The sequence below is a fragment of the Bombus impatiens genome, unplaced genomic scaffold, assembly GCF_000188095.3.
Source record: "Bombus impatiens unplaced genomic scaffold, BIMP_2.2 scf_1117, whole genome shotgun sequence".
Classification (NCBI taxonomy): domain Eukaryota; kingdom Metazoa; phylum Arthropoda; class Insecta; order Hymenoptera; family Apidae; genus Bombus; species Bombus impatiens.
Genome location: NT_177536.1, coordinates 141,863 through 168,289, shown reverse-complemented (window position 1 = coordinate 168,289; position 26,427 = coordinate 141,863). Strand labels below are relative to the sequence as shown.

The window sequence follows — 26,427 nt, the reverse complement described above, 5'->3', positions numbered from 1 at the left end:
GCGCCGCGTCGCCTCGCCGGCGCGAAAGATTTTAACAGTTACAGGCTTGTGGTGTCGATGTAATTTTCTCGCTGAACGAGCCTGCTCGAACTCATCAGACCTGTCCCGTATGCATGCAAATGCATAGATTGTTCCGCGTCGCACCAACGGAGCACGCTAGCCGCTTGCCACCGCTTTGCCCGTTGTAATAACACTCTAATTTTACATTCTTCCCGCACAAGCCAGCTTGACAGCTACATCGATCTTCCTCCAACTTGCGGAACGTCCGCTGCAAATGCAGCGAGTGTTACCCGTTCGCTTGTTCATGTTTGACCGAGAATAAGCTGGAATGTGCTACATAATTCGATATTTCGCCTTTCGAAAACTTCGAAAAGTGCCACGGGAAATTGAATTCCTGATATATAACGTGTATAGGTGAAATGTTGGAAAAATGAAGAGAAGATGAAACCGCGATTAGTTTCCCGTTGAACTCTTTTGCTAGAATGGATATATTTTACAAAATTTCGGGTAATAAATAAATAATTTAAGCATTGGTTTGGAATTTGACACTTTTTGATTTAGTCATCGAGAGAGTAGTGTGTAATGCGAATGTGATTTATTATTTCGATGGAATCTAGTTGCTATTAGAAACATCATGATAAAATTGGGAAATTATAATAGAAAAATGTCTTATAACTTGTTTGTTATTAATTAATAAATTATATCATATAAGAGGGCACAGGTCTAAGGGAATTTGTGTATGTGATACATGTTTTATACAATTGCCAATTCCTTCAAGTTCCTATAGAGAACTCTGCAGACTGTATTCTCTAATACAATTTTCTATTTGTGAGAGTTTTACGCAATTACTTACAAATATTTTAAACCAATTGGTTGGTTAAACTTATAGGCAGTATTACACTGTAATATTAAGGAAGCTTCTTTTCTACAAGAATTTGGAACTGAAACAATGTGACGTTACAGAAATGTAACAGTTCCTCGTGATTATGTGATTTCTATATAAAATAAGAATTAAATGTAAGCAATTGAAATCATGGAAAATATCTGTCTCTTTGAAACCGAGAAAAAAAACTTTAAAACGTTCGCAGTTAAACCTCTTTGATATTTTAGTTAATTTGAATTAGTTACTCCACTCACTTCCATAAAGTTACGTTGGAATATAACTTCTTTTGTAAAGCTTCATTATGAAACAGGGAAGAAAACTGTTCAAGCAACGATTATAAGATTTTACAATATGAATATTTCTTTCTACCGATTTCAATTTTTTTCATCGTCGACCTTCTTGCAAGACAATATGAAATATTTATTTCTGACTGTTGTTATCGCCACAAGAGATTTTAAATACCCCTGAAACCTCTTTATCGTGACCCTTGTTTGACTTTCTGACTTGTAACGGTCTTGATTCCCTTAAGTTCCGAAACAAAGTCGCTTTCAACTTTCTGCTCTGTGGAACCCACATAAATAAGTCGACAGTCGACTTCCTTTCAGTGAAACGGCGGACCCGGAAGAATCCGGTGCATAAAGAACTTTGTCCTGCAAATTACAAAGCTCAAACTTCTTATAGACTACCCACTGTTTTACAGGTAACAAGTCTCGGACGTAGATAGTGCAACTTTTCGAAAACCGCTATTAAATTTGTCTGGTGTTACATTGACTTCTACTACTTATTTGTGCAGCCTCCAAATTTATTGGTTTAAAACTTTCAATTTGACAATTATTATTGCAATTTCTTCCACAGTCATTTAAATTTATGACGACATTTCCTAATTCTATAAAATTTTTGTCCATTTTTTTTTTTTTTTTTTTAATGAAATTGCAACGTTATTTCAATAATTCATTTTCCAAAGATATTTCTCGAGATACACGCATATTTGTTAATTCATATATTTGCAAACACGAATAAAGAAAAAGAATTTAAATTGATACTTTTTAAAATATTTTTACATATTATATGCATTTTATACAGATTTTCACGTGTAAATTTCCCATATACATATGTATGTATAAGCACAAATCGTGTCGACATCTATATTACATTACGTTGAAATATGAGTTCAAAAGATACATTGAATTTTATTATGAATAAATATTTTCCGATTTAAATGTTTTATTTTGCGAAAGTAAGATATTATTATTGCTTTCTGGCTAATAAATTTATCGCTTAAGGCATTAATTTCATTTTAGAAACTTTCTCAATTTCAAATATTTTAGAAATTTTACTCTATGTAAAGATACATGTAAAACTTTATAATTCGCGAAAAAGAAATGTAGGGAACGAACGCTGTTTCTAGTTACAATACTTCTATAGGTCAACCTAAATCGTAGCCAATTTCACTGCGGTATTCGATTGATCGCGCGAATTTCGTCGCGGAAATTGCCTATGCAATTTACCTACTTCCTCCGTGTGTTCCTCATTCTGCCGCATATAAACCCGCTAACGAAATGACATCGTATTACGTGTACGAGTATATATGTGTGATCCCCTGAATCCATATGTACGTACACAGCGAACGCACATGCACACTCGCTAGTATTCCCATTAGGTATCCCTATTTTCTCTGTTTGCTTCGATTGGTGAAATGCGACTAGGGAAATTACTAAAACGATTGATGATACAATTGAACGTAGAAGTAAGGGTGCTAAAATTTTTAGCCTGCCGTATTCGCCGGTTCATTCGACATTTTATTCAAACAATTTTACAATTGTAAGTAACAGAATGTTCCAAAATTTGCTCCAAGTATTTTATGCTGTTTAATATAAAGGTAGAAATTTATTTCGCTCCAATTTTTGCTCATTGCGGTAAAGATAAAACATGATTAGTAAATGAAAAGGAATTAAAATTGTTTAAAAAGGGTATTATGTTTGTCACATATTACTCAAATTTAATTTGATTTTCAATTCTTTCATGAATAAATACTTTTAGATTATATGGAAATAAATTTCATTTTACGAGTTATTATTAATGGCTCTGAAGAAACTCATCTTTTGTTTTCTCTTTCTTTTGTACAGAGGAGGTATAGTGCATTAAAAATCAATCACTAACTTTAACATTAATATTATTATGTTATTGGACTATTATGAATTTCGTGTTATCTCTTAATAATTGAAATCATACTATCATTTTTTTTATTGTTTTCCGAATATAATATATTCTTCAAAGTTCATGTTTGTTTAATCATCTTTCGAATATAAAAAATTCCTGGAGTCTTCTAATCATTCTATTTCATTCTCCATACATTTCATTATCGTTCCACTTCATTATCATAATTTTTCTCACATGCGATAATCGCCAACGTTCAGCTACAATCCAAACAAGTTCAGGACGAAAGTTACGTTCCTAATTGTTAGTCGTTCGACCGATTCGTGAGCCTGCATCACGGAGGCAGATTATATCATTGCGCGCATCTGGCACGGCACCAACCGCGGAAAAGTTGAGCAGCAAATCTGAACGTTCGGTCATCTCGTGGGAAGCAACATCTGCCACAACCGAAACCAGCTTTTACTCCCTTAAAAAGGTTAAATTGCATCGACGCCCTCACGCGTTCTCACGAACTTCGCCGTAACTTTTTTGTCGACGCACATTATATGACGAGTTTGGATATGGATGAATTTGATGGAAGACCCGCAACTCTGCATTTCCGGATCATGAGGAGCTAGGGAGAAGATTGAAAATACGCGCAATCATAGATCATAGATTATAATTTAAATCGGAATGTGGTAGCCTTAATTTAGAAGATATTTACTGATAGCTATAATACGTTAAATGTTATCTTACATATATTATGTCTTTCATGACAGATTTTAAATGAAGGAAATTTTCTAATCCTACCCTTTCTAACGTATCCTTCTGACGATCCAATAAACTGACTAAACTATCGACGAAATATTACAAATAGTCGAGTTCCACCTAATAATTGATGCAAATACGTAACGCGAGAGGAAGAAAATATGTATTTTACTGTTATTTCATTATTTTGTTATGAATGCAATTGTATGCGTTCCTGTAGAATATTTTCTTCCAAACTTGCAAGCTTTCACAAGTGCATCATGGTAATGCATTTTTAACGTTCAAAAGTATACAAATCTTATTTACTAAAATCCAATTTCATTTAGTCTTCTCCAGCTTAATATTTTGTTATTCGTACCACTTTCCCGTGGAAGTGACTCTGAATTACAAGATTGAATAAAATATTCCGAAGGTATCTCAACTTAGAATGAAGGTTGCCCTTTGGATAAGAGTAGGTATTACGTGGGACCGACAGAAACGCAGAAAATAAGATCACAGGCTCACCTATGAAAACGCAAACAATTGAACGAGATCAGCGGCCCAAGGAGCAGTTAAATAATGGAGGCTGGAACCGCTGGAAGGCACCCCGGGGCATTCTAAGGTTGCCGAGCTTTATATCTTTTTACCTACGGTCTCTCTGCCTTTCCTATACCCTCCATTCATTTCTTTTCCCCTTGGAGAAGTCCACGCTTGTTTGATCCCTGACCCGTTCATAACGCGGAGGAAACGACCCGGCGGAAGTCAACGATGGGTGCACTTGAGGATGCACTTTTTTCGCCGGGACTTCGTTAAATTCGGATCCTTCGTAACCGTTTGGGAGAGACAACGTTTTGACAAATAAATCGGCTAGCGTCTCGTCGCTATTCCCTTGCTTGCGAGGAATGGATAGAACCGACGAGGAATCGATTCTTGCCACGCACCCGGAAGCCACAATAAAAAGCCACGTCGCGGTGACTTACAAAGGCTCTTCTTGTGAGACAAGCCAATCCATGGCTGGATTCGTTGCATTCTCGTCCGGAGGAATTTATTACGGATCGTGTTTAGCATTGCGAAATAAAAATCTGGCGAAGAAAGTGGAGAAGATTAAGATGAAGCTTAGACCTTATGAACGAAATATTTTATAATTTTGACGTTGATCCTCACATGTTTCACTTTTTAGATATATGATACGGTATTTTGAAACTATTAATTTATGTAAGAAAATCCTGAAGAAATAATTGTATACTTCATTTCTTTTCTGTAATATTTTTCACTTGAGTAAAAAACTGTAATGCACTTGTAACGTACATATAAACAGATTAAATATCGTGTCCTCCCCTTTAACTATACAATTGCCTATAATACTACATCGATAAAAATTAATCAACCATGATACGTTTTTGAAATATCGATATTGAAATGTATCGTTAGAGAAAGTAGGAAATAATTTGCCCTAGCTAACAGGTCATTCATTACTGTGATCAAAAGGGCCACGTTATACGTGGTAAAAGTCGCGAAAGAGATATTCAAGTGGAAGACCACGAGCGAACTTACTCCGGTAGCTGTGCTTCATAACTGAACTGATTTATTCATTGAACATTCGAAGAAGTTCCAGAGCAGGCCGGGAGTTCCAGCCCATGACAGCGAGACAGAAAGTACCAGGGGAGAACGTACCCGGTGAAATTTGTATTCTCTCTACGTACAATTAACCCGATTTATTTCGCTAGAGCTTCTTTCCGCACTGCCCTCTCTATTTCAAGGGAAAATCCACCCTAAAAGGAAGCTAGAAAAGTTAAAAAAAAGAAAAATCTAAAAAGAAACGAAACAGAAAAGCTCTGTAATTTCCATGGAGCGGAGAGTCGAACGGAGTATTTCGATTTCGAGTAAAGGTAGCGAACAGTTCAACGAATACAAAATCGCGTTTATTGTTCGTCGTAATTCAGCTCAATTACACGGTAACAGAAAGTTGTTAGTCGTGAAACGGAGAAAGAGTGAAGGCAGAATAATTAGAGCAGGGAGAAGGAAGGAACATTAGGGATCTTGGATGAAAACGAGCAACGAAGGCTAGCATGAATTGCATTAGCGATTCCGTACGAGTCGTTGGCTAGGAGAGCGGCGACGAGTATGTAAATACGCGTGCACATGGATGCAAGAAAATTGAGCGGATGTGAGTAAATGATGGTACGTGACCGATCTTAGGAGCGTTCGAAAGAGAAGAAATCTCGCGGCTAGAAGGAGGCGGAGGCTTGCTTAGCAATCAGCTTCGGAGATGGAGCACCGACTACGAGAGAAAAGTTCGTGTTTTCTGCGCTGCGAAATAATTTTTGTTAACACAGTAGCAATGGTTGGTTTTATGCCGAATTTATGACACAAACGTGACTTTTCTGCTATTTAATTTTAGGCTTTTAAAGTTTCAGATTTTCTATATGCAATTTTACTAGAAGGGAAACTTGTAAAGGCTAACTCGTATACCAGTAATTGTTTATTAATCAGCGCTCAATCACCCCTGTCAGGATAAACTTTTCGTACATCTTATCCCCTTATAAAGAGGACGAAGATGCGGATGTGACACATTTCTTCACACCTTGACAGTATGATAACCATAATAGAGCAGACATTAAACTTGGTAAAAATACCACAGGGACTCATTTTGCACTTACACTTATTTTCGTACTCACACATATCTTTAACAATCATACAGTCCACATTGTTATTTTAAAAGTCGTTGATATCGAGCTACACGTGTGAACATTGACGACACAACACGTATTTTCTGCGCTGCAAAATAATTTTCGACGATGGCGAACCTTACATAGAACGGTGTATTTTCTCCTTCATAATTTTTTTTTTTTGCCCCAGAACTTCTTTTTAGTTTAAAAAAAAACGTACGATAGAAAAGTATAGATCGAGATATGCACCGTATTGAAAAATTCATCAGGTAGAAGCAGGTCTGGAAATAGTTCCCCGGAATTCAGATCGTTCTATGGATAAAAAAGAAATGAGAATAGGTCCTCGATGGCGCGTATCACGGTTTGCGCAGCCGAAAGATTCGGCTGGATGGAATCCGATAATAAGCACGCGTGCCTTCGAATGCGTGCGTGGTTTCGATAAAATCGGACGAGTTGAAATTTCGTCGTCTCTTTTTATTGGCCGATTCATGGAAGCTTCCGTGGCAGGATACGAATAGCGAAACCTTTTGCGATTCACCGGTTACCCAGGCTACATTCTGTCCCGCGAAATTCAATTTGCCCTCGAACTGGTCTGCGAATTTCTTTTACGACTGTCGAGCTACGTCTACTGGCATGTATAGTATCGATACAAAGAACTACCTTAATGTTCAATCCTAGAACCATGTTACTATTTCTGTAATAGTGTTACACCAGTTTCTATAGCCCCTTCATTCTAATGTTTCGAGTGTTTTCGAATTTTCTGTATTTATCGTTAAGCATGAATTCAATTAACCTGGCTTTGAAGTTTGTATTCATACGGGTACAGTTAGATAACTTGGACTCGTTTCCACTTAAATAACTTGCTTTTAGAGAATTATATACGTAAGATAACTTGGGAGGAAGTGGCAATAGTAATATCTGTATTCGTTTCTGTTAAATGTTTTAAAAAATTAAAAAATAACATTAAGAAGATACGGTTCAAAAGATATTTGGACGAAGAAATGAATTGTTTGGAGTCACCTGGGTCTATGTGAATTCCATATCCTGAATTATTTCATTCTTATTTTTTTATTACTATTTCTGTTCTACGTAGTTCAAGATTGTTCATATAACACATGAATTATATATTATTTGAAGATATTTTACAATTGATGTAATATGCATATACATATGCAATGTTACATGAAGTACATAAATTATTGTAAAGGAATCTGTTGATGAAGAAACAATAGCAGATCCATTTCAAGAACTTTTTTATTTCTTATACTGATAAATCATCATTAGTTCAAAGAAGACTTGTAATAAAAATACCAAGAAACCGAATCAACTTTCGAAATAGTGTATCAAATATTTTAAAGGAACTTTGTGTAGTATATGGTTGTACTTTTATTTGAGAAAGTAATATTTCATATGGACCAAACTAATACGTTATACCAAATGCAAATTTCATTCTGAATTTCTATACAATAGTTGACGTTAAGTCGATTCCACAAAGGCATCGTTCCGATTTTCGAGTTTACTAGATTGCTAGCGACACTAACTTAGTAAAATCATAATTAATTAGGTGCACGTGACAAATGATCAGTATATCCGTTGAATTACAGATAAATTGGTACGCGCATATTGCTATTGACAACTGTAGTAAGTATAGATAGGAAATGCCTGTTATTTGTCGTCTGTCGGTACTTACACCTCGATTCACGATCCTTCCACCGCGGCACGTGAACGTTTTCATTTACCGTATTTTCCCCGTGGTTACGGTCGCGAGGGGGATAATTAATTTTCGATCACGTCTGCGATAAAGAAACGTCGGCAATCGTTTATTTCCGACACTATGATCGATTCTGATCGATAGAACGTGGACTTTTCCTTCTTACAATAAAATACGTAGAACCTACTGACTAATTTTAAGACGCGAAACGTTTTCATCTAAGTATCCGTTTTCTGGTGCCTAACGTACAATTTGAATGTAATTGTGACATTAGAACATCTGCGTATAAAATTGAACTTTGTCTTTTTGTATCTAATAATTGGATTATGTTAGTGTAATCGTCATTTAGTTGCTTTGATCGTTACTCGTTTTTATTTTTTTTTTTTTCTTCGTTTTTCTGTATATTGAGAAAGGTTCAATGATTAATGCATTGCTCAAAAAACATATAAGGAAATCGAAGAAACAGATAATATATAGTGGTAAACATATAACTAGGTATAAATATTTATAAGACTGTAACTGAAATTATTTTCTGTTTGTAACAATAAAATTTCCCTACTTTTGTTTATGTTTTAAACCTTCTTTTAGCTTCCATTGTATATATATACTTGTTTAATGTTACACTATCATTATTAATCTTAGAATAGTAATTTTATGACTACACGAAGAATCTGTAATCGAATAATGAATATTTTTGTTTCATGCACGCCTGGAACAGAACAACCTCACTTGCATAAAGGTAAGACACAACGAGTCTCTGATTAAAATTACGAGCAACTAGATGTTATGTTAAAAGTATTAAAAAAAGTTTTCACAGGAAATTAAAGGAATTGTGAAATTAAATTCTTGAGATTGCCATTTTCGAGAATTGGTAGGTACTATGAATTTAAACGAACTTCCAGAAAATTTGTACAGAGTATTTTCACGTTAATTGAAACTTTTAATACAATATGTGTGTTAAGATATAGACTGGCAATCTTGCAGCATTTACGGCTATATAATAATTAATCAGAGTATTTTGATGTTTGCTGCAATAATAATTTGATTATTGTTACATTGATAAAATTTACGAAGAATTTCCACAGTCATTCCATGTCGGTTATGCTTTCAAGTTTTTAGAAATATTTTGAATATTTTATATTAGCTTAATTACATTAAAGAATAAGCTTCATGTTGTATATAAATTCAATCACAAAAACTCAGTGTGAAGTTTCCATGTTAACCAGATTACTTAATTTTGCATTAACTATCCGACCATATACCACACACGCGAGAAACATACCTGATTCTCGGTTAAATGGCTCCAGGAATGATGTCTGGTAAAATCCTGTGAAGATATTGTATATCTCAAAGGAAAGAAAGTGTAGTCACGATACAAGCAAGGACGTTGCTGGTTGAATGATGCTTTCAGAAGATTTTGATCTCAATTCAAGAAATTTAAATGCATTAAGTAAAGTTTACTATTATTTATTGCAAGATCGTAAAAGTCTTCACAATGCTGTCTCGTTTTTATCTAACACAGATAATATAAATAACAATACAATTTATTTGTTATGAAAGAAAATTTCAGCTTAATGCAATCCTGTATCATAGAAATCGATATTTCGAAAATGTAATCTGATTTATGTGACACGGATTTTTATGTAAAAATTATTTCAAAAATTTGTTCGAACGATTTATTAATTATCATGAGAGTAATATGTTTGGCTATTGTCTCTGAATCTTGTAGACTGAAACATCATTGATGTACGACGCCGTGCATTTATTTGCGAAAGCACTGCACGATTTGGATACATCCCAACAGATCGACATCAAACCGCTTTCCTGCGAGTCCACCGACACTTGGCCCCACGGATACTCTCTCATAAACTACATGAAAATCGTGAGTATTTGAGCTATAATATCGCAAATTATGTATAGATATACTTATCGTATTGAATGTAGATAAAAGATGAAAAGCTATAAATGAACTTCGCATGCGCAGTTAGATATTATTTTAGTGTATTTATTGACTTATATTTTAGGAAGTTGTAGTTGTAGAAAGTGGTAAACGTTTCGAATACTAATTTTAAACGATACATCGGAGGATAAAAGTAGATTTAGAAATTAAAAGTTAGAAAATAATCTGAAGAAATTTGGTCAATATTCTGCTGAAATTTATAAAATTTAATAATTCTATGAGCGTAATTCAAGAGCTGAAAATGAAATAAAGATTTGTTCCACCCACTAAATATGGCAATACGTGCCTTAACATGAATATTTCATATACATATGTTTGCATATTATGTTTTTCCTATAAATGCAGAAACGCCCGTAATCCAGTGATTAAAATAAGACATATGTTATAATACCCCGCCTCGAATATTTTATATATATTTCAATATTGTCTGCATTCTATGTTATTATATTATTCCATTTAAAAATTTTTCATAAATGTATATAAAAATTTGCAATGTAATAAGTAAAATAAAATAAAAACTTGATTAACCAATCGATACGATAATACGTCTGGAATAAATGAAAATGAAAATAATAGTTAATGTTAAAATACGTTTAACTTGTCGCGTGGAAATCTTATTTCGCGCGTTCCATTTATACGCCTGAGAAGAAGCCAGCATGTGTTTGTACGATTGTTCGCGAGGGAGATGTTCAAACAAAGCCAGCTGCTTTACGATGTCACAACGGATGGGGAAATTCCATTGGAGCCTTAATCCTATCGCGATATCGTTGGAAAAGCTCCAATTGAAAACGAGTCGAACGTTCAGGAAACGATGTTCGCGTCACGATGACGTCGGGAATTCGATATACCGATGGGAACGTCGGCCTATGACGTAATTGGTAAAGGGAAAGAAAGGAATTCTCTGCAGTGGAACGCGGAAATTATCGGGTTAGCTTGCTGCTTTCGTAGCTGCAGCAATTTTTTCTCCCTCGTCTCTCATGGGCTTTGCGAAAACACTCCTCAAACCGCTACATCGCCTCGCGGGATTACGAAATCCAGTTTAAATTTTCAAAACTGCGAGCAATTTACGATGCGCGATGTAATTAAGTAATTTTATATAATTACGCTGTATAATTTGTCGCGTTCACGCCATTTCCGTGTAAATTGAGATTTTCACTTGGATTTTATCAGCTATTAAATCCATTAATCTCATGGTTCGTGCTTTATTGTAAATCGAAATTTCTTATAATAAAATAAAACGGATTTCACACTTGGATTAATACACTAAACGAATTTAAACTTCCAACACTGTGATTGTTTTTTTTTCTACTTTTGCTAAGCTGTAGAAGTTTTTATTTCGATTGAATCAAATACTTTTCCATTGAAGCATGTCTTTTAATGTTTTTTTTGTTATTATTTTTCTATACTAAACTACTAAATCGAGATCAATCCAAGATCAATTCAATAACCAACCATTCCAAGAAAAACCACACCGCAAACATTAAAAACATTTCATTTACTTTTTATCGTATCTCATTCATACTATTTCCTATCTTATCTCAAAGTAATCGAATACTTTTCATTAAAACATTTTTTTTGAATTTTTTTATTGCCATTTTTCTATATTAAAAATATTTACAAAAGTAAGCAATTAAATCAAGATCAATTCCCGCTAATTAATCTAAAAGGAATCCAAATCAAACCCCACCGCAAACACTAAAAATCATCCACCAATTCACCTCTCCCCTATATCTCATACATATTCACCATTTCTTATCCCTACACAGAAACCAGTACAGCCTGCGTTATCAGCCACACGAACTAAAACCAACCAACAGCTAACAACGTCTTCGCAACTATTTCCCAAAAAATATGCATTTCTGCACAGCTACACAATCAAACGAAGAGTTCGCGCAACCTACGCTTCTGCCTACTTAAACTAGCCGCAGATAAATAAGCGGTATTGATACGAAATATGCAAAACAGGATAGTAACGTCGCGTACAAGCAGCCTAATTGCGCGGACGCGTAATTAGAGGTTTGTCAGTGGCGCAAATCGTTCGAAAGCGAACTCACCACGACAAAAACGTCCCGTGTAACAGATGCGACAATGTTCCGTTGTCGATAGGCATCTTGCAGCCAGTTGTGGTGTTTCTATCGCTGCAAACGCAGATAAAGAGACAGAGAGAGGACGAAGAGACCATGAGAGGTCGAGAGAGATAGGTAGGTTAGTAGGTTTATCGGGAACGTATCATGCAGAAGGGGGAAATTAATTTCGCGGAATTATGGTCATCGATCGGCCGTCCAGCCAATGTAATAAGCCATTATAACGATATGCTTAATCGGACTGTTTCTCTCTGTTTGGGATTCTCTGCTTATTAACGGGCGCCACGAGTGCCGCCATGTGCAAATGCAAATGTCTGCGGGAACTATGCGCCTTCATACCGCACGCGGACGACACGATCTTTCCACGGTTCCCGATTGTTCCACTGAACAATGGAAAGTTACCTCCCGAGTTAAACGAAGCCGTCACTCCCATTGACAAATTATAGTTCGCGGTTTTGTGACCGTGAATCCTCGATGACGTCCGCGGCGACCACGAATGCGGTTAGGCGAAGTTGAAGTCGACCTAGTGACCTGCAGTTTAAGACAGTGGATTCTGGTTCTACCTTCGTAGGAAGTGCTGACAGGATTATTAATAGGGAGATGGAGATTATTCCTTTTGGAATATTAGAAGCGGAGTGTTGGGGTTTTAGGTTTGGCGCTTGGTAGAAGGGAGAATTATTTTGAGATAATTAGTTTTGTCCGTGTTATTTTTGCTATTCTACAACGTTTATAATACGGAGGACAATATTTCCTATTTTTTGATAACTATTGTATCTATTTCCATTTCATTGGGGTATTTTACGATAGATAATGATTAAGTTGACGTGTTAAGAAGCGTACATAAGAGTGGGAGACAAGATAGCGATGTTGAAGAATGAAAAAATATGGTCTTAGGAAATATTAATAAAAATATACGGTATTCAAATATATAACGCGGATATATAGAATATATGTCCTAATATGATGTCCGGCAGCGTATTAGGAAGAAAGTAGTTATTCATAATGTAAATATTATATCGAACCATTCTAAATGAGTTTCTAAAAATTATGTAATTTAAAGTACCTTGCCGTAAGCAGTTAATAGCAATACGATTTGTTTGGTAGAAGACAAATTGTTTGTTTCTCAAGATGAGTGAAGATAATAATGATCGAAGCCGAGAAGACAGAAGAGCTTTAGAAGCAGTCATCATTTAGTGAACGAGCTTTAACGAGCTTAGACCGCTACAAGAATATATTGTTAAGTACCATGCAACACTCGAGCAAATTGGGTGTTTTGAATATCATTGAAATTCGTATTCTAATCGTTTAAAACATCAGTATCTGAAACAAAAAGTTCTCTCGATCGAGTAGTTAGCACGATTCAGGTTCGAATGGGCTACGAGTACTCCCTTTAAAACCATCTCAAGATAACATTGTTTGAAGTTTTAACGTTGTTGTTTAACAAGCAGTTTTAATTGGGACACAATAAAATGGAAATTGAAAATGCCTGTGCGCACAAAGGGATTTTTCCTCTGCAAATCCTTTTTTAACGCAATTCCTTTTTATCCAATACAAATATAATTGGCATAAATCTATATCGCAGAAAATTTTCAGGATATAACACAGAGGGAAATAATGAAACTACCATTATTCTTCCAAATATGGCACAAAAGGAACAATGGAACAATATAAAGAGTAATGAATAAGATATATAGAACATTGCAACAATTAGCACCGTAAACAGAAAATTCGATTACCTCAAATATCAACCGGATCAATAACGAGTCGTGGCTGCAATAACTGTATCTCTTCCCTGGATATCTGGATATTTTCTCTTATGTTTATTTTATTTTTTTCAATATTTGCATCTGCTAACGATGTCTGCTGTTAGTGTTATCATTGATGAAACATGAGTTCGCAAACGTAGCCGTGTGAATATCGCACGATTTCGGTGTGAAGCGATAATAATATTTGTTGAATAGAAAAACACTTCTCATCAGGTTGGTTGACTCATATCGCAGTTCTGCCTTCAATTCTACTAATTACGCGGCGCGTAACCGGGAACAGGCGGCGCTTTCGAACGCGAAACACGAGCGAACGCAATTTGCCGCCGAAAATTTCGTATCAAGGCTGCCTTGGTAATTATGCAGGTAATGGCAACTTCCCGCTAATTTTCCTCTGGCTACGCGGCTCGATTCAACGCTAAATTTTATTGGAAATCCTCGTTGCGACTCGATCACAGTTTCATTATGCAATGATTTGCTTGAACAGATCTTGAATATTTTTCCAGTTGTAGGGGGAAATTTTCGATTCGATAGGAATAATCGGAAGCAAAAACAAGAAGGAAGGTGGGTTCACGTGGATCGTTTCACGCGTCGATCGCGGGGCTGAGCTCAATCGCGCGATATGCTCGTGATCCACTGATTAGAGCTAGTCACCCAGAATTTCGTGTTTAATTACGCCAGCTAGCTCAGTTACGCAAATGTGCGGTTCATATTGCGTCCGCTCGATCAACCAGTCGTCTCCACTCTAACGTTTCGAATTTCCCCCATTTGTAAATATTGAATACCGTTTGCCTTCGTAGAATGGAAAATTCGATAGCTCCAAAGGGGTTGAATATGGATTGGGAGTGTATCAAAATTAGTTAATTTATTTGTATACATATATATACATATGGAGATATGAGGAAAATCAAATTTTTTGAAAATATTTTTCGATAGTAATTATAATATCTTGAAGAGGTTGAAATAATGACTACGATTATAAACAAATGCTACGCGCAGAAATATGATAAGTCTAAATTTGTTAATTTTCACATGATGATTAAGGAGAGGTATTTTAATGTAATTTAGTTGTAAAGAAAATTGTCCTGCTGAGTGTGAGAAAAAGTAGGTAGCGGGTAATTCCAAATTGTAGTTAATTAATAAGTTTTTGATCCGTGTCTTTCCTCTTTCATAAAATCTTTACTCTTAGAAAAATCGTATTACCTACAGGATGAGAATATCAGTTAATAAGTGGTGTCTACGAGTATCATCTTTGTTTTCCTTTGAAAATTGTCAAGAGTGTTTAATATTTGTTTCTAGGTCGAAATGACGGGGTTGACAGGAATTATCAAGTTCGATCACCAAGGATTTCGCTCAGACTTCATTTTAGACATTATCGAACTGAACAACAAGGAGGGGCTGAAGAAGATAGGGACCTGGAACAGCACCAAGGGTATAAATTTTACGAGGAGTTACAAGGAAGAGTACACTCAAATCGTGGAGAATCTTCAAAACAAAACTTTCATTGTAACAACTATACTGGTAAGTGGTTAAAAGATACTCACTGTTTTAAGATTTTCACGATTATTATGAAGTGTAACTATTAGAAATTAATTAAACAAAGTATTTTCCATTAAGATAATTAATTCTTCTAAGAATGTATAGAAAATTATTCTCAGAGCGTATACGTTAATGTATTGCAAATAATATTTAAAATTTATTACACGAATAGAAGTTGCGAAATTTTTTCCCCAATGCTGCAAGATGAAATCTAGGTTACGCGTAAATCTACGAAGCTAATATGACGTTCTCGGTCCTTTAAAGCCGGAATTTTAAAATCATAGCTAAATTAATTACCCATTCGCTAATTAAAAAGCTTTATTACCTAGGATCATTTTCTTACGTCATTATCATACATTTTCTAAAATCTCGGGAACACTCGCTTACATGAACGCGAACATGTTTAAACGAACAGGAAAAAATAGATCGTATCCCACGTTTACACACACGGAATCTCTAATCCTCGAGTCAACTTTTCAAAGTAACCAGGACATTTCATCCTCGTTTTAATCAAGTAAAGTGATTTCCCTCAAATCTCCTGGTCCGACCTCCATCTGCGCCGGTTCTCTCATCTGAATTTAAAAAATTGTTCTCTTCCTCGGTGTTTCAGCATTCCACTGCCACCTAAATCATTCGTGTATCGTTAAAATCCTGACTGTTTGTTTTTCCTGAATGAAAAGGAAACAGAAACGAAGTTCAACGAACGCCGTGCGGAAGTGGACGCACTTTCTTTTCCTTTTTCGTTCGTCGCCTTCGCCAACTCGTTAGCTTTTCTTCTCTCTTTGACTCCCTGTCTCTTTTCCCTAGTACTACCGTCACCTCTCGGTACTAGTTCTTGCCACGACGAAGGAAACCAGAAGGAAACCAGGAAACCAGAAACGGCGAAGGGATACGCGATTTAATTGAAGTTTTCATGACGAGCTAGCCGACCGTGTCACTTATTCTCGCGATAATTACGACGACAAGTAATGCAGTGCTCGTGAATGTATTAACCGGCTAAGAAAGTTGTCTTCCTTTGGAAGAAGTCCGACAGAGTTGAATTGGGTTGAGTTTTGCGGTAGTTGAGATAAGGGTGCTCATTGCGCATCCGACGAGACACCGAGCCGTTGGAAACTTAAACAATCTAACGCCTGGCGTCTTTAAACGTCTAAGCACCCTGTATTTACGACGAAATTAATCGGATTATTCGTCGACGTGCTTGAATAGTGGACCACGTTAATTCGTTGCGCTCTTGAAAGTTACGCTCCAGTTTCTGCGAGTTAAAAGCTATCCTCTTGTTGACAGAAGTGGTATTAGAGAACGATAAATTATTAAGGACTGTTAAACGTACAATTCTGTTCTAGCCTCTTGAAACGATGAAATTTTCCGCTCTATTTTCTTTGCATTAAACATTTGAAAATTATATTCATCTACGTGTATGCTGTATGGAATCGAAAATACTCCATCTGCACGAATGGATACGATGAGACTTCTTATAGAAACAAAATTAAAAACGAAAATAATATTTTTTCATCTAAGTCCTAATATTATAGAACACTGATTTTGAGCTAATTAATAAAATATTCTTGATAAATTAATCTATATATATTTTTTCGAATTTTTCTTTTCTAATTTTGAGTTAATTAATAAAATATTCTTGATAAATTAATCTATATATATATTTTTTCGAATATGACAACTTGTAATAAGATAATTTAGATTATTAGATTATTAAGATGAGTTATTTTTGCACATCATTTTCCCTTCACGCGTACATCATTTTTTTTACGAAGTAAAATTTCCATTTTAAATATACATCTTCATTCAAACTTCCAACTAACGTAACTACATATCTCCAAAGTAATTTATCATCCCCAATTATTCGTTTTTATTTTCTTAAATAACACAAAATACAAAATATGTACATATATAAATATTTCATAGCAAGTCCACAAATTTGATAAACGAACTTCGCAAGAGTTACGAAATACGATTACGATCAAATTTTCCCCCAGAAACTTGCTTCGAAGTTTTTCAAGAATCGGCCACGTACGCCCGCAACATCAATTTCGAGGAAGCTCCTACGAAATTCCACGTCAGTGCCGGCATTTAGTTACCGCGTTTCGCGTAAACGCGTCATTTCGCGAGCGACACGCGGAATTCTAAACGCGCGGAGCACCCAGCCACCCATTCGTGCAATCACCAAATAACTCTGCGAGTTTTCATCTCTCTGTGCGTGCAGAGGTTATCATCTGTTCCTCGCGTTCCATCAAACGAGTTTCCTTTTTGAACAAAGAAAGAAATCCTGTCGACACGAGAGTGCAACCCTTTCAATTGCGAACGCGTGCATGCATATTCAATCACAGCTCTGTGAATTAAGCAGTGTTGGGGTCCGAAAGGAGCTTGTGTGATTCTAGAATTTTTATTACTCGTCGAAATATGGTTAGGTTAAGTGCAATAGTTTCACATATGCATTGCGTTTCGTTGCTGTGCACAGTCAACAGGCTGTTCATATCTGTATTTGTAAATATCCAAACATGTTCACGTCGTGCTTTATTACCTTGTGTTTTATTGACATTTTCGTGGTACTCGACATGGAATGCTGTCAGAATGTTTTATCTGGTATACCTTATAAGCATATCGTAGAATTGAACGTTGCATTTGCTAGCCAATATACGATCAAGATGAAAGAATTTGTTAATTAAAGTCACAAATCATTTTATGATTTTGCACCAAATCATGTTATACTGATTTTAATCGATAAATTCTTGAATTTGAATTGTATATCTGTTAGCAATGATAATGTCCAATCCTAAAATAACTTTCCAGGTTCTTGAATAATAGCGAGTATTAGTATCTGAATAGTAGTGATAATAGTAATAAATAATAATGGCAAGCAAAATATCGGACGCAGTGTTTTATGCACTTCAATTAGAGCCGAAACAAAAATGTGTTCTATGCTTGTCACACATGTAATTACAATTGTAAGCTCATAGTTTTTCAAATCATCATAGATCTGCTTGTCCGAAAATTCAAAATACTTCTACTTTTACTCATTTATAATATAAATTTTACAATCACTCCACAAGTTTTCCAATACAAACACAAATATTATATAAGATGTACCACTTCTTCCAGATGAAACATTGTCAAAAATGTTTCATATATGATATGGTTATGGATAATAAGAAAATTTTATATAAACATAGATAGGATATTTTAAATACTACCTTTGCAGTTCAAAATACACACACAAGACACATATACACTGTCAAAGAATCTCTTATTCGATTACTGGAATTAGCTTACTAATCTCATAGAGCGCGCCATACTGCATGAGGAAGGACTCGAGCGAAAAGCTGACCGGGAACGCACAGTTCGAGGGCTACAGCGTCGACTTGATTTACGAGATATCGAGGATTCTCGGTTTCAATTATACGTTCCGCCTGGTACCGGATGGACGGTATGGCTCCTACAACAAGAAGACGAAAGAGTGGGACGGTATGATGAAAGAACTGTTGGATCAGAAGGCGGATCTAGCGATCGCGGATCTAACCATCACGTACGACCGGGAACAGGCGGTCGACTTCACCATGCCGTTCATGAATCTAGGTGAGCGATCAGTTTGATCTACGATTCCAAGAAGAACCTTGCTCATCGCGTGGAATTGATTTAACGATCGTAAAACTCTACATGTAACGGGGTTGATTGATTCTTGAGATATTTGAAAACTCCATCACCGGATGGAGCAAGATTCGATGGTATATTTTCTTTCAGTTGAAATTTTGTGGAAAATTTTGGATTAGAAGAAGGATCAAAAATTTATAAAATGGAATATGGATATTTTAATGAGAGTAATTAATTTTTTTACTAACCGTCTATAAAAGAAATGTGTTCGGAAAAATTTTAAACATATATTCAAATTCTTAAAAGTTCTACATTTCGTACATATTTCATTTTTAAAATTTACTTTTATACCATTTTTTTAAATATCTTTTGTACCATTTTTAAATTTTGCTTAATAAAATCTTTTCATTATATCATAAACAACATACGAATATTTTTGACGCTATATATTCAAATTTTACGATGGATTTACACATGTGATCTAAAATTTACAGGGATCAGCATACTGTATCGTAAGCCTATAAAGCAGCCACCGAATCTGTTCTCATTCCTCAGCCCGCTTAGCCTCGACGTTTGGATTTATATGGCGACAGCTTATCTAGGCGTCTCTGTGCTGCTCTTCATACTCGCTAGGCAAGTAAATCCATCTTACCAAGCTCCGATAAAAATATTGTACCGACATCGGTGAAATTTTGCATCTGAACTACATACTCGATAGGAATGAATCTCTGAACGTAGTATACTTTATCGTTCGGTTAGACTTTCGTTGTATTGAGAACTCGACAAATCTCCCGCGTTAATTTTCAGATAGAGAAATAAGACAAATTAACACGCTCACTGCCCAAACGTTTCATATTCATCAGGTATTTTTCGTTCGCATTCCAATGATATGCCTCTCAATCAAATCGTTTATCTTTCTCCATTGCTCGTACTGTAGATTGTTATTTTTCTATCAAACAAAAATTAATATAAGATCTACTGTTATGTCGCATTTTTAAATCATACTACACAGGATGTATCATTTTAATATAAAGCTTTATTTTATTTTGCATTTATTAGTTTCTTCGGTAAAAGATCTGGATTACAGTGGATTTTAGCGGAAAATCGATCACCAAGTTACAACTAACTCTTAAGTTCTTAACAATTGAAATATCAATAACCGTTATAAAAATATTTCGATAGTGATCCTCGACCAAGACTTAGAAGTCATAAATGATGATATTATTAAGCTTTCTATTGTTTACGGGAAAAGGTAACTAAAGTGAAAGTTACAAGAATTTGAAGAAAATATGGTGAATATGGATCCAGTTGTAAGCAGCAATATTTTTCAGAATGCTTAAAGAATTACACCAAGTAAGTCAGTTGTGATTGATTTCATTTGTAATATATTTTTTTTTTCATAATTTATAGCGAACGAGCAATGTTTTTTCTATTTTATCAGTTCTATTTATCACACGTCTTAAATAAACGCTATTCACCAGTGATTGTTTCCATGCATAAAACACGCTGCATATACCTACATGAAAGATAGCCTATATCGGGCGTGATGCAGAGGACACGCCCGAATCGAGCGGTGTGAATCACGAATGATGTACAGGACAGTGAACGTGCTAAATCGACCGAACGCTACAAGAATTATTAGCGATCCTAGCCTCGATAAACTCTGCGTATTCACCTCTGTAAACAGATGTTGCGTTATCACAAGGATATTGATCGTAGAAATAGAATTTCTCCTATACGTTCGCTGATAATCTGCATACATAACGCACAAGTATTTAATTCACGGTGACTCGCGAGTATCTTTCTCGAAGATACATAGAAACTCTAATTTCACGGTCGACGTGATTTCGAAGTCGAGCACGAGTGAGTCCGGTTATGCGAATAAAAGTAACGTATATACATACATATAAGATCAACGCAAACGAAGGAAAGGAACATACGTACACGCTGACTTGACTCGCATTCCGTTCGGTCTTCTTTTTCTGCTCTGTCGACGCGGTTAATCTTCGTACGTAAATGGCGAACGATCCGTGGTAGAAGGCAGATGCATCCACGCTGAAAAGGATCAGACTGTTGTCTAGAGTTGATCAGTTTAGATTCACCCCGTACGAGTGGTACAATCCTCATCCGTGCAACAAAAACCCGGACCATCTGGAGAATCGCTTCAAGCTGCTCAACTGCATGTGGTTCACCATCGGATCCTTAATGCGGCAGGGCTGTGACATTCTGCCCAAGTAAGCCGTTAGATTGGCATCACGGTCGCTTGATCATTTCCTTTTATCTTTTATCCTTTTCTTTTTACTTCCCTCTCTTTTCTTCTTTTTCGTTTTTTAACCGTCGTTTACGTTATCCCCTCGTCTTTCTTATTTGTTCTATTTTGCGTCTCTAGCTGGTTTCGTTGTGTATTCGACCTAAAAACACGTTGTTCTCCACCGCCTTTGAGCGGCGTGTCGTCGACTGAACGCATGTAAATCGAGAGCGATGACTACGTAACCGACGATCCACTTTCGTAACGATTTACTTGTTCATGTCCCATGAACGCACAGCCTTAGAATACTCGAGCTCGCCTTTGCTGCAGGAGGATGAATTATTCAGCGGACTGATTTCGTGAAACCGCTTTTAGCTGGCCAATTGGGATCGGTTGTTGCGGGTTACGCGGATTCGACGAAGGTCGCTTGCGATCGGGATCGGGAGTTCGATCGTAGGAATCAGAATCATGTTCGATATCTGAAAATTATTCTAAGGAGAGATCGTTGGGGTTTAACCATTGTTAGAGGAATCAATTTATTGTTATCGAGAAGATTACTATTTCGGAAGGATTCATATATGAGATCGTGAAATTTTGTATTGTTTAGTCGTATGTATGGAAATTCGTATGAAAGATATTCAAGAAGCGAAAGATTCGATATTGTTATTTTCAGAAGATTATGTCGCGGATAAGATTGTATAAATTATAAACTGGAAGACTTGAGCTTCTTAGGTGTTAAATTGATTTTACATATTTCGTAAATATTTTTGACAAACTGGATTAATATTCAAGTTTTTGAAGAACAACTAATTTACTCTTGCAATTAATCGCGATAATAATTACAAATTTCAAAATATTTTTAAAGAATATATTTATAATATATAACTAACTTATTTTATATTTTAATGTATATAGTTGAGCAGTATGGCTTCTGAGCGGATCAATTGCCGCATAAGTTGTGTCATAGGATTTAGAATTACCTGGCAGTCTCTCCTTAACGTGACTAGTACTTACAGATTTTAAACGAATATCGATTAACGAGCGGACAACGATCCTCAGAGTCGTAGCTGCGTTTCCAGCTACAAAAGAAAGAGAACATACTTGGAGATTGTCTCGACGAGAATATACTCCTATTTCATTCGATATTTTAATAATGTTATTCTGTTAATAACGTAATATTCTTCTTTAATTCTTGGATAACACAATATTAATTACGGATAATATTATTTCAGACTAATACTACCAGTTAAAGATACTGCATTAACTTGAATAATCAAGTTAACCATAATCATGGTAATAATAATCATGGTAACCATAGATAATGAGATAAATAGTCAAGTTGGTAAAGTGATTTTAATAAAAAAACAAATGAGCTGAACATAAAAAAAATCTTGCTAAACATTCGGAGATTTAGATGTCGTAGACTTTTTGCTTTCATTGAAAAATCATAATATATCCCGTTCCTTAATGATAGTAATCAAATACCAACGAGGAAAGACAAAACCATGCCCTCAAGAGAATAGACCTAGAAAAGAAGAAATATGCAAAATAAAGGTGACCTTAATGTCTCCTTAACGCTTCCACCTAAATCTCTAAAATCCTCCGCAATGCCGAGGAGCTCCCGCGTAGGAAATGTTCCTGTGTAATTCTAAAAACAGAGAAATCGTTTCAAGTTAAAGATAAAGTTTTACGTGGAGTAACGAGTACCGAAGGAGTACCGGAAGGGCATTGATTGGACGCAACGAATGTCTGTTTGCTCGGATTAAGTCTTTGTCATTATTCAGTATACAGCTAAATTCAGCTTCTTGAATTTACGACGGAGATTTCTGGCACACACACGTTACTACTTCCTACAATTTTTAAAACTATTATTCAATCTCTTCTCTTGTCAAAGTTAAAAGTTAAGGCCTAAATATTAATTTATGATTCCCAAATTCTATATCAATGCAGCTGATGAATTATTATTGTATCACAGCTCGTACATTAGACACTAGTACTTGCACGGACAATACAATAAACGCATGTCTTTTTCAGATGTAATTTTTTAGAGAAAATTCCAGTTTATGTATCATGAAACTATAGAAATCCACTTTATAAAATCTATATATTTCATTTATTTAATATTTAAAATCCACTTTAAAAGTATTAAAAATGCTCCAAAAAGAGGACAGTTTATTTTTGGGGAAACATTTATTCGCGCTTATGAAACATTATGCCTTAATAGTGTGCTATATTAGGAAGTGCAGGTATGTTACTAAATAGCAACACTATGTGTTTAAGGGTTAAACCCGCAGCTCGGTACATGGTTGCGCCATCAATCAGTGAACATAGTATTTCCCCTTCAGCCTGACCAGCACCCTCACCTTGTTGACTTTTGGGGTAGCTTGATGAGTTAGATTAACTGCCCAAGCGAATAAAATTGTCACAAATTCGCTAATTGAGTCAACACGTTCAACACATTTTATAAAATATTTGAGAACTTAAATATTTATAGAATTTTTTATCAGAATTTTCCAGTAAAACTTGAAAACAGAATTTTGTATAAATTTCAAACAATATCTGCTTCGCATCAGTTCGTTGATTATACATATAGATATATCAAAGATTTCTTTATAAATGCTAGGGAAATTAGTATAGGTAATAAAAAATCAGTCAAAAATGTTAGAAATTATAAATGAATGCTATACTAAACAAACAAAATAAAAGAAATCAATATTATTTTGCTTTATGTCTTGTTCATATTCGTTTTTTGCATTGATTACATGAAACTATTTACGTACAGAGTGCATATATCATAAATATGAACAAAATTCAAATTGAGTGCGAAAAGAACATTTCTCTGTGTGCTTGTTCATCAAATCTCTATACGATACTACTTATATCTCAGTTCTCATATTAAATTCGGGTCTCAAGTAATCCGACAATTACGAGCGCGAAGATTATCAACACATTAAAATCGATTGAATCCGTGGTATCACGCGCGTGCTGCGACTCTGAGGTCTAATCCTCTCCCTTCTCCTTTCACGTGTCTGCAGGTTCAGCCCTTACGAGTGGGAGAATCCCCATCCGTGCAACGGACAGTCCGAGGTCCTCGAGAACGAGTTCACCCTGATGAACTCGCTCTGGTTCACCATAGGCTCGCTCATGCAGCAAGGCTCTGATATAGCGCCGAAGTAAGTGACACGAAGAAAACACAGCTAGTCAAACAACCTAATAATAATATATATCTCTCTGTACTTACGTGCTCGTGTGTAATACGAGCGTGATATTTCCGTTTAATTCGTCGCGAAATTGTTTAATGTCAAACTAACATAAGATAGAGACAGTAATACATACGAGAGATTAGACAAAGAACAACTGTCGAGCGTTTAAACTACTTAATTAACTAATTTAGTCGCGGTCACGGTTTACCTAGGCATAGAAAGTGATAGAATAAGAGCCTTCAGGCTTTTACGTATTGGGTTCTTATAATTAACACTGTTACGCTTAACATTGTATTCTAAATAACATTACTGTTTCCGAATGCAAGCGTATCCAAAATGGAAAGGTTTTCAATATTTGAGAACTGACAATAAATATCAGTATCAATGTGTCCTTCGATCTCTGATGGAACTAAATGTAATGCTAGTGGAGAGTTGGGAACATTTTCCTCTTGAATACGGCTTATATGCGGAAGCCTCAAACAGTATTGAACGCAGCAATGTTAGTTTACAGCAATACTAAGTGTAATAGCATTAATTATGAGATGATAGAAGTTTAGTTGGGATAGGGAAGAGCGAGATTCGGGGCCGTAGGTGCTAACCCAATCTTATGTGACGATATCCTGGATATGCTATATCGTAGGCTTGCTGCAACCGATCACGTTCGCGTGTCGAAAACTTGCCGACGTGCTTTGCTATCGCCAGAGCTAGCGCTCTGTCTCGTCGACAAAGACGGCAACGAACACGACCACTACGGCGACCGTTTCGTTTAGTCGAAGTTGTTGCTGCTCCCTAGAGTCCACCTCCAGCCGAGAAACTGAACCGCGAAGTAACTGAGAACACCGCGGCACAACGATACTTGAAGGGTCTGATAAGTTTTCGTGAAGTTTACAAGGCGTGTAAAGCCGTGAGATCAAGAATCAGGATTTGATTTAGGTAATTCGGTTAATATAGAGTAGTTTCGGGAAGCAGCAACAACTTCATCGCATCGGACATTCAACACTTTCACTGTTAGATGAAGGATCATATTTGTTATCCGGAACTTCCTACGATACGGCCCCTATCCTCGAACGGTTATCGTAGTCTTTCTTTTATTCATATTAATTGTTGTTATGCGTAGAGTTGAAGAAAAGGTTGCGCGAACTGCATGAGACGCTGCAACGTAGAAGCTTGATGTATTTATTGTTTTTTATGCATTTAGATGACTTCTGTACATATTGGTCATGGTATTTCGCGTGTTTTGAACTTTGTCTCGATAATTTTGAGATATTTTTAAATCAAATATCTAATGCCTCTCGAATATCACGAAGATATATCGAAACTTACGAAATAGAGAGTAAAATCTTTGTTACATACTTCTTTCCAAAGTTACACGTATATGCGCTTGAAGTGTGTTTGAAGGAATAGAAATTCGATCTTTGAACAAATATGAAGTGCGGTTGTTTTAAATTCATGCGAAAAATACGCATTTCGAGTCGACTATCGTTGTTGAAAATACCGATTGCACCGCTTGAATTCTTCTTCCCAGAGCCGTGTCAACGCGCATAGTGGCGGGCATGTGGTGGTTCTTCACTTTGATCATGATTTCTTCGTACACTGCCAACTTGGCCGCGTTCCTCACCGTCGAGAGGATGGATTCACCGATCGAGAGCGCCGAGGATCTTGCAAAGCAGACGAAAATCAAATACGGGGCTCTCAAAGGAGGCAGCACTGCGGCCTTTTTCAGGGTAAGATCAGATGAATAACTTATGAGTGAGCGCTATACAAACGTAAAATCGTCTTGAGTTATGTACGTTACCGCTCATGAGTATCTGAGCACTTTGGTCGATCTACTTTGTAGTAGTAATATATGAATTTTATCAAGGTATACAAATTCGTGGT

The 26,427-nt window shown here is 35.9% G+C and overlaps 1 protein-coding gene across 5 annotated transcripts in view; it reads left to right on the top strand.

Moving 5' to 3' along the window:
• LOC100749773 (glutamate receptor ionotropic, kainate 2) overlaps window positions 1-26,427 on the top strand; it is a 292,766-nt gene that overhangs the window by 254,894 nt on the left and 11,445 nt on the right. For 4 of the 5 annotated variants that reach the window (XM_024371152.2, XM_033323708.1, XM_033323707.1 and 1 more), the window contains exons 8-14: window positions 8,865-8,885; window positions 9,876-10,028; window positions 15,253-15,474; window positions 18,792-19,083; window positions 19,593-19,731; window positions 24,382-24,519; window positions 26,075-26,273. In XM_024371152.2, the coding sequence (XP_024226920.1) occupies window positions 8,865-8,885; window positions 9,876-10,028; window positions 15,253-15,474; window positions 18,792-19,083; window positions 19,593-19,731; window positions 24,382-24,519; window positions 26,075-26,273 (1,164 nt within the window). Of the gene's footprint in view, window positions 1-8,864; window positions 8,886-9,875; window positions 10,029-15,252; window positions 15,475-18,791; window positions 19,084-19,592; window positions 19,732-21,194; window positions 21,333-24,381; window positions 24,520-26,074; window positions 26,274-26,427 lie in introns of all 5 variants that reach the window. The other variant, XM_033323710.1, reaches the window with a different exon arrangement.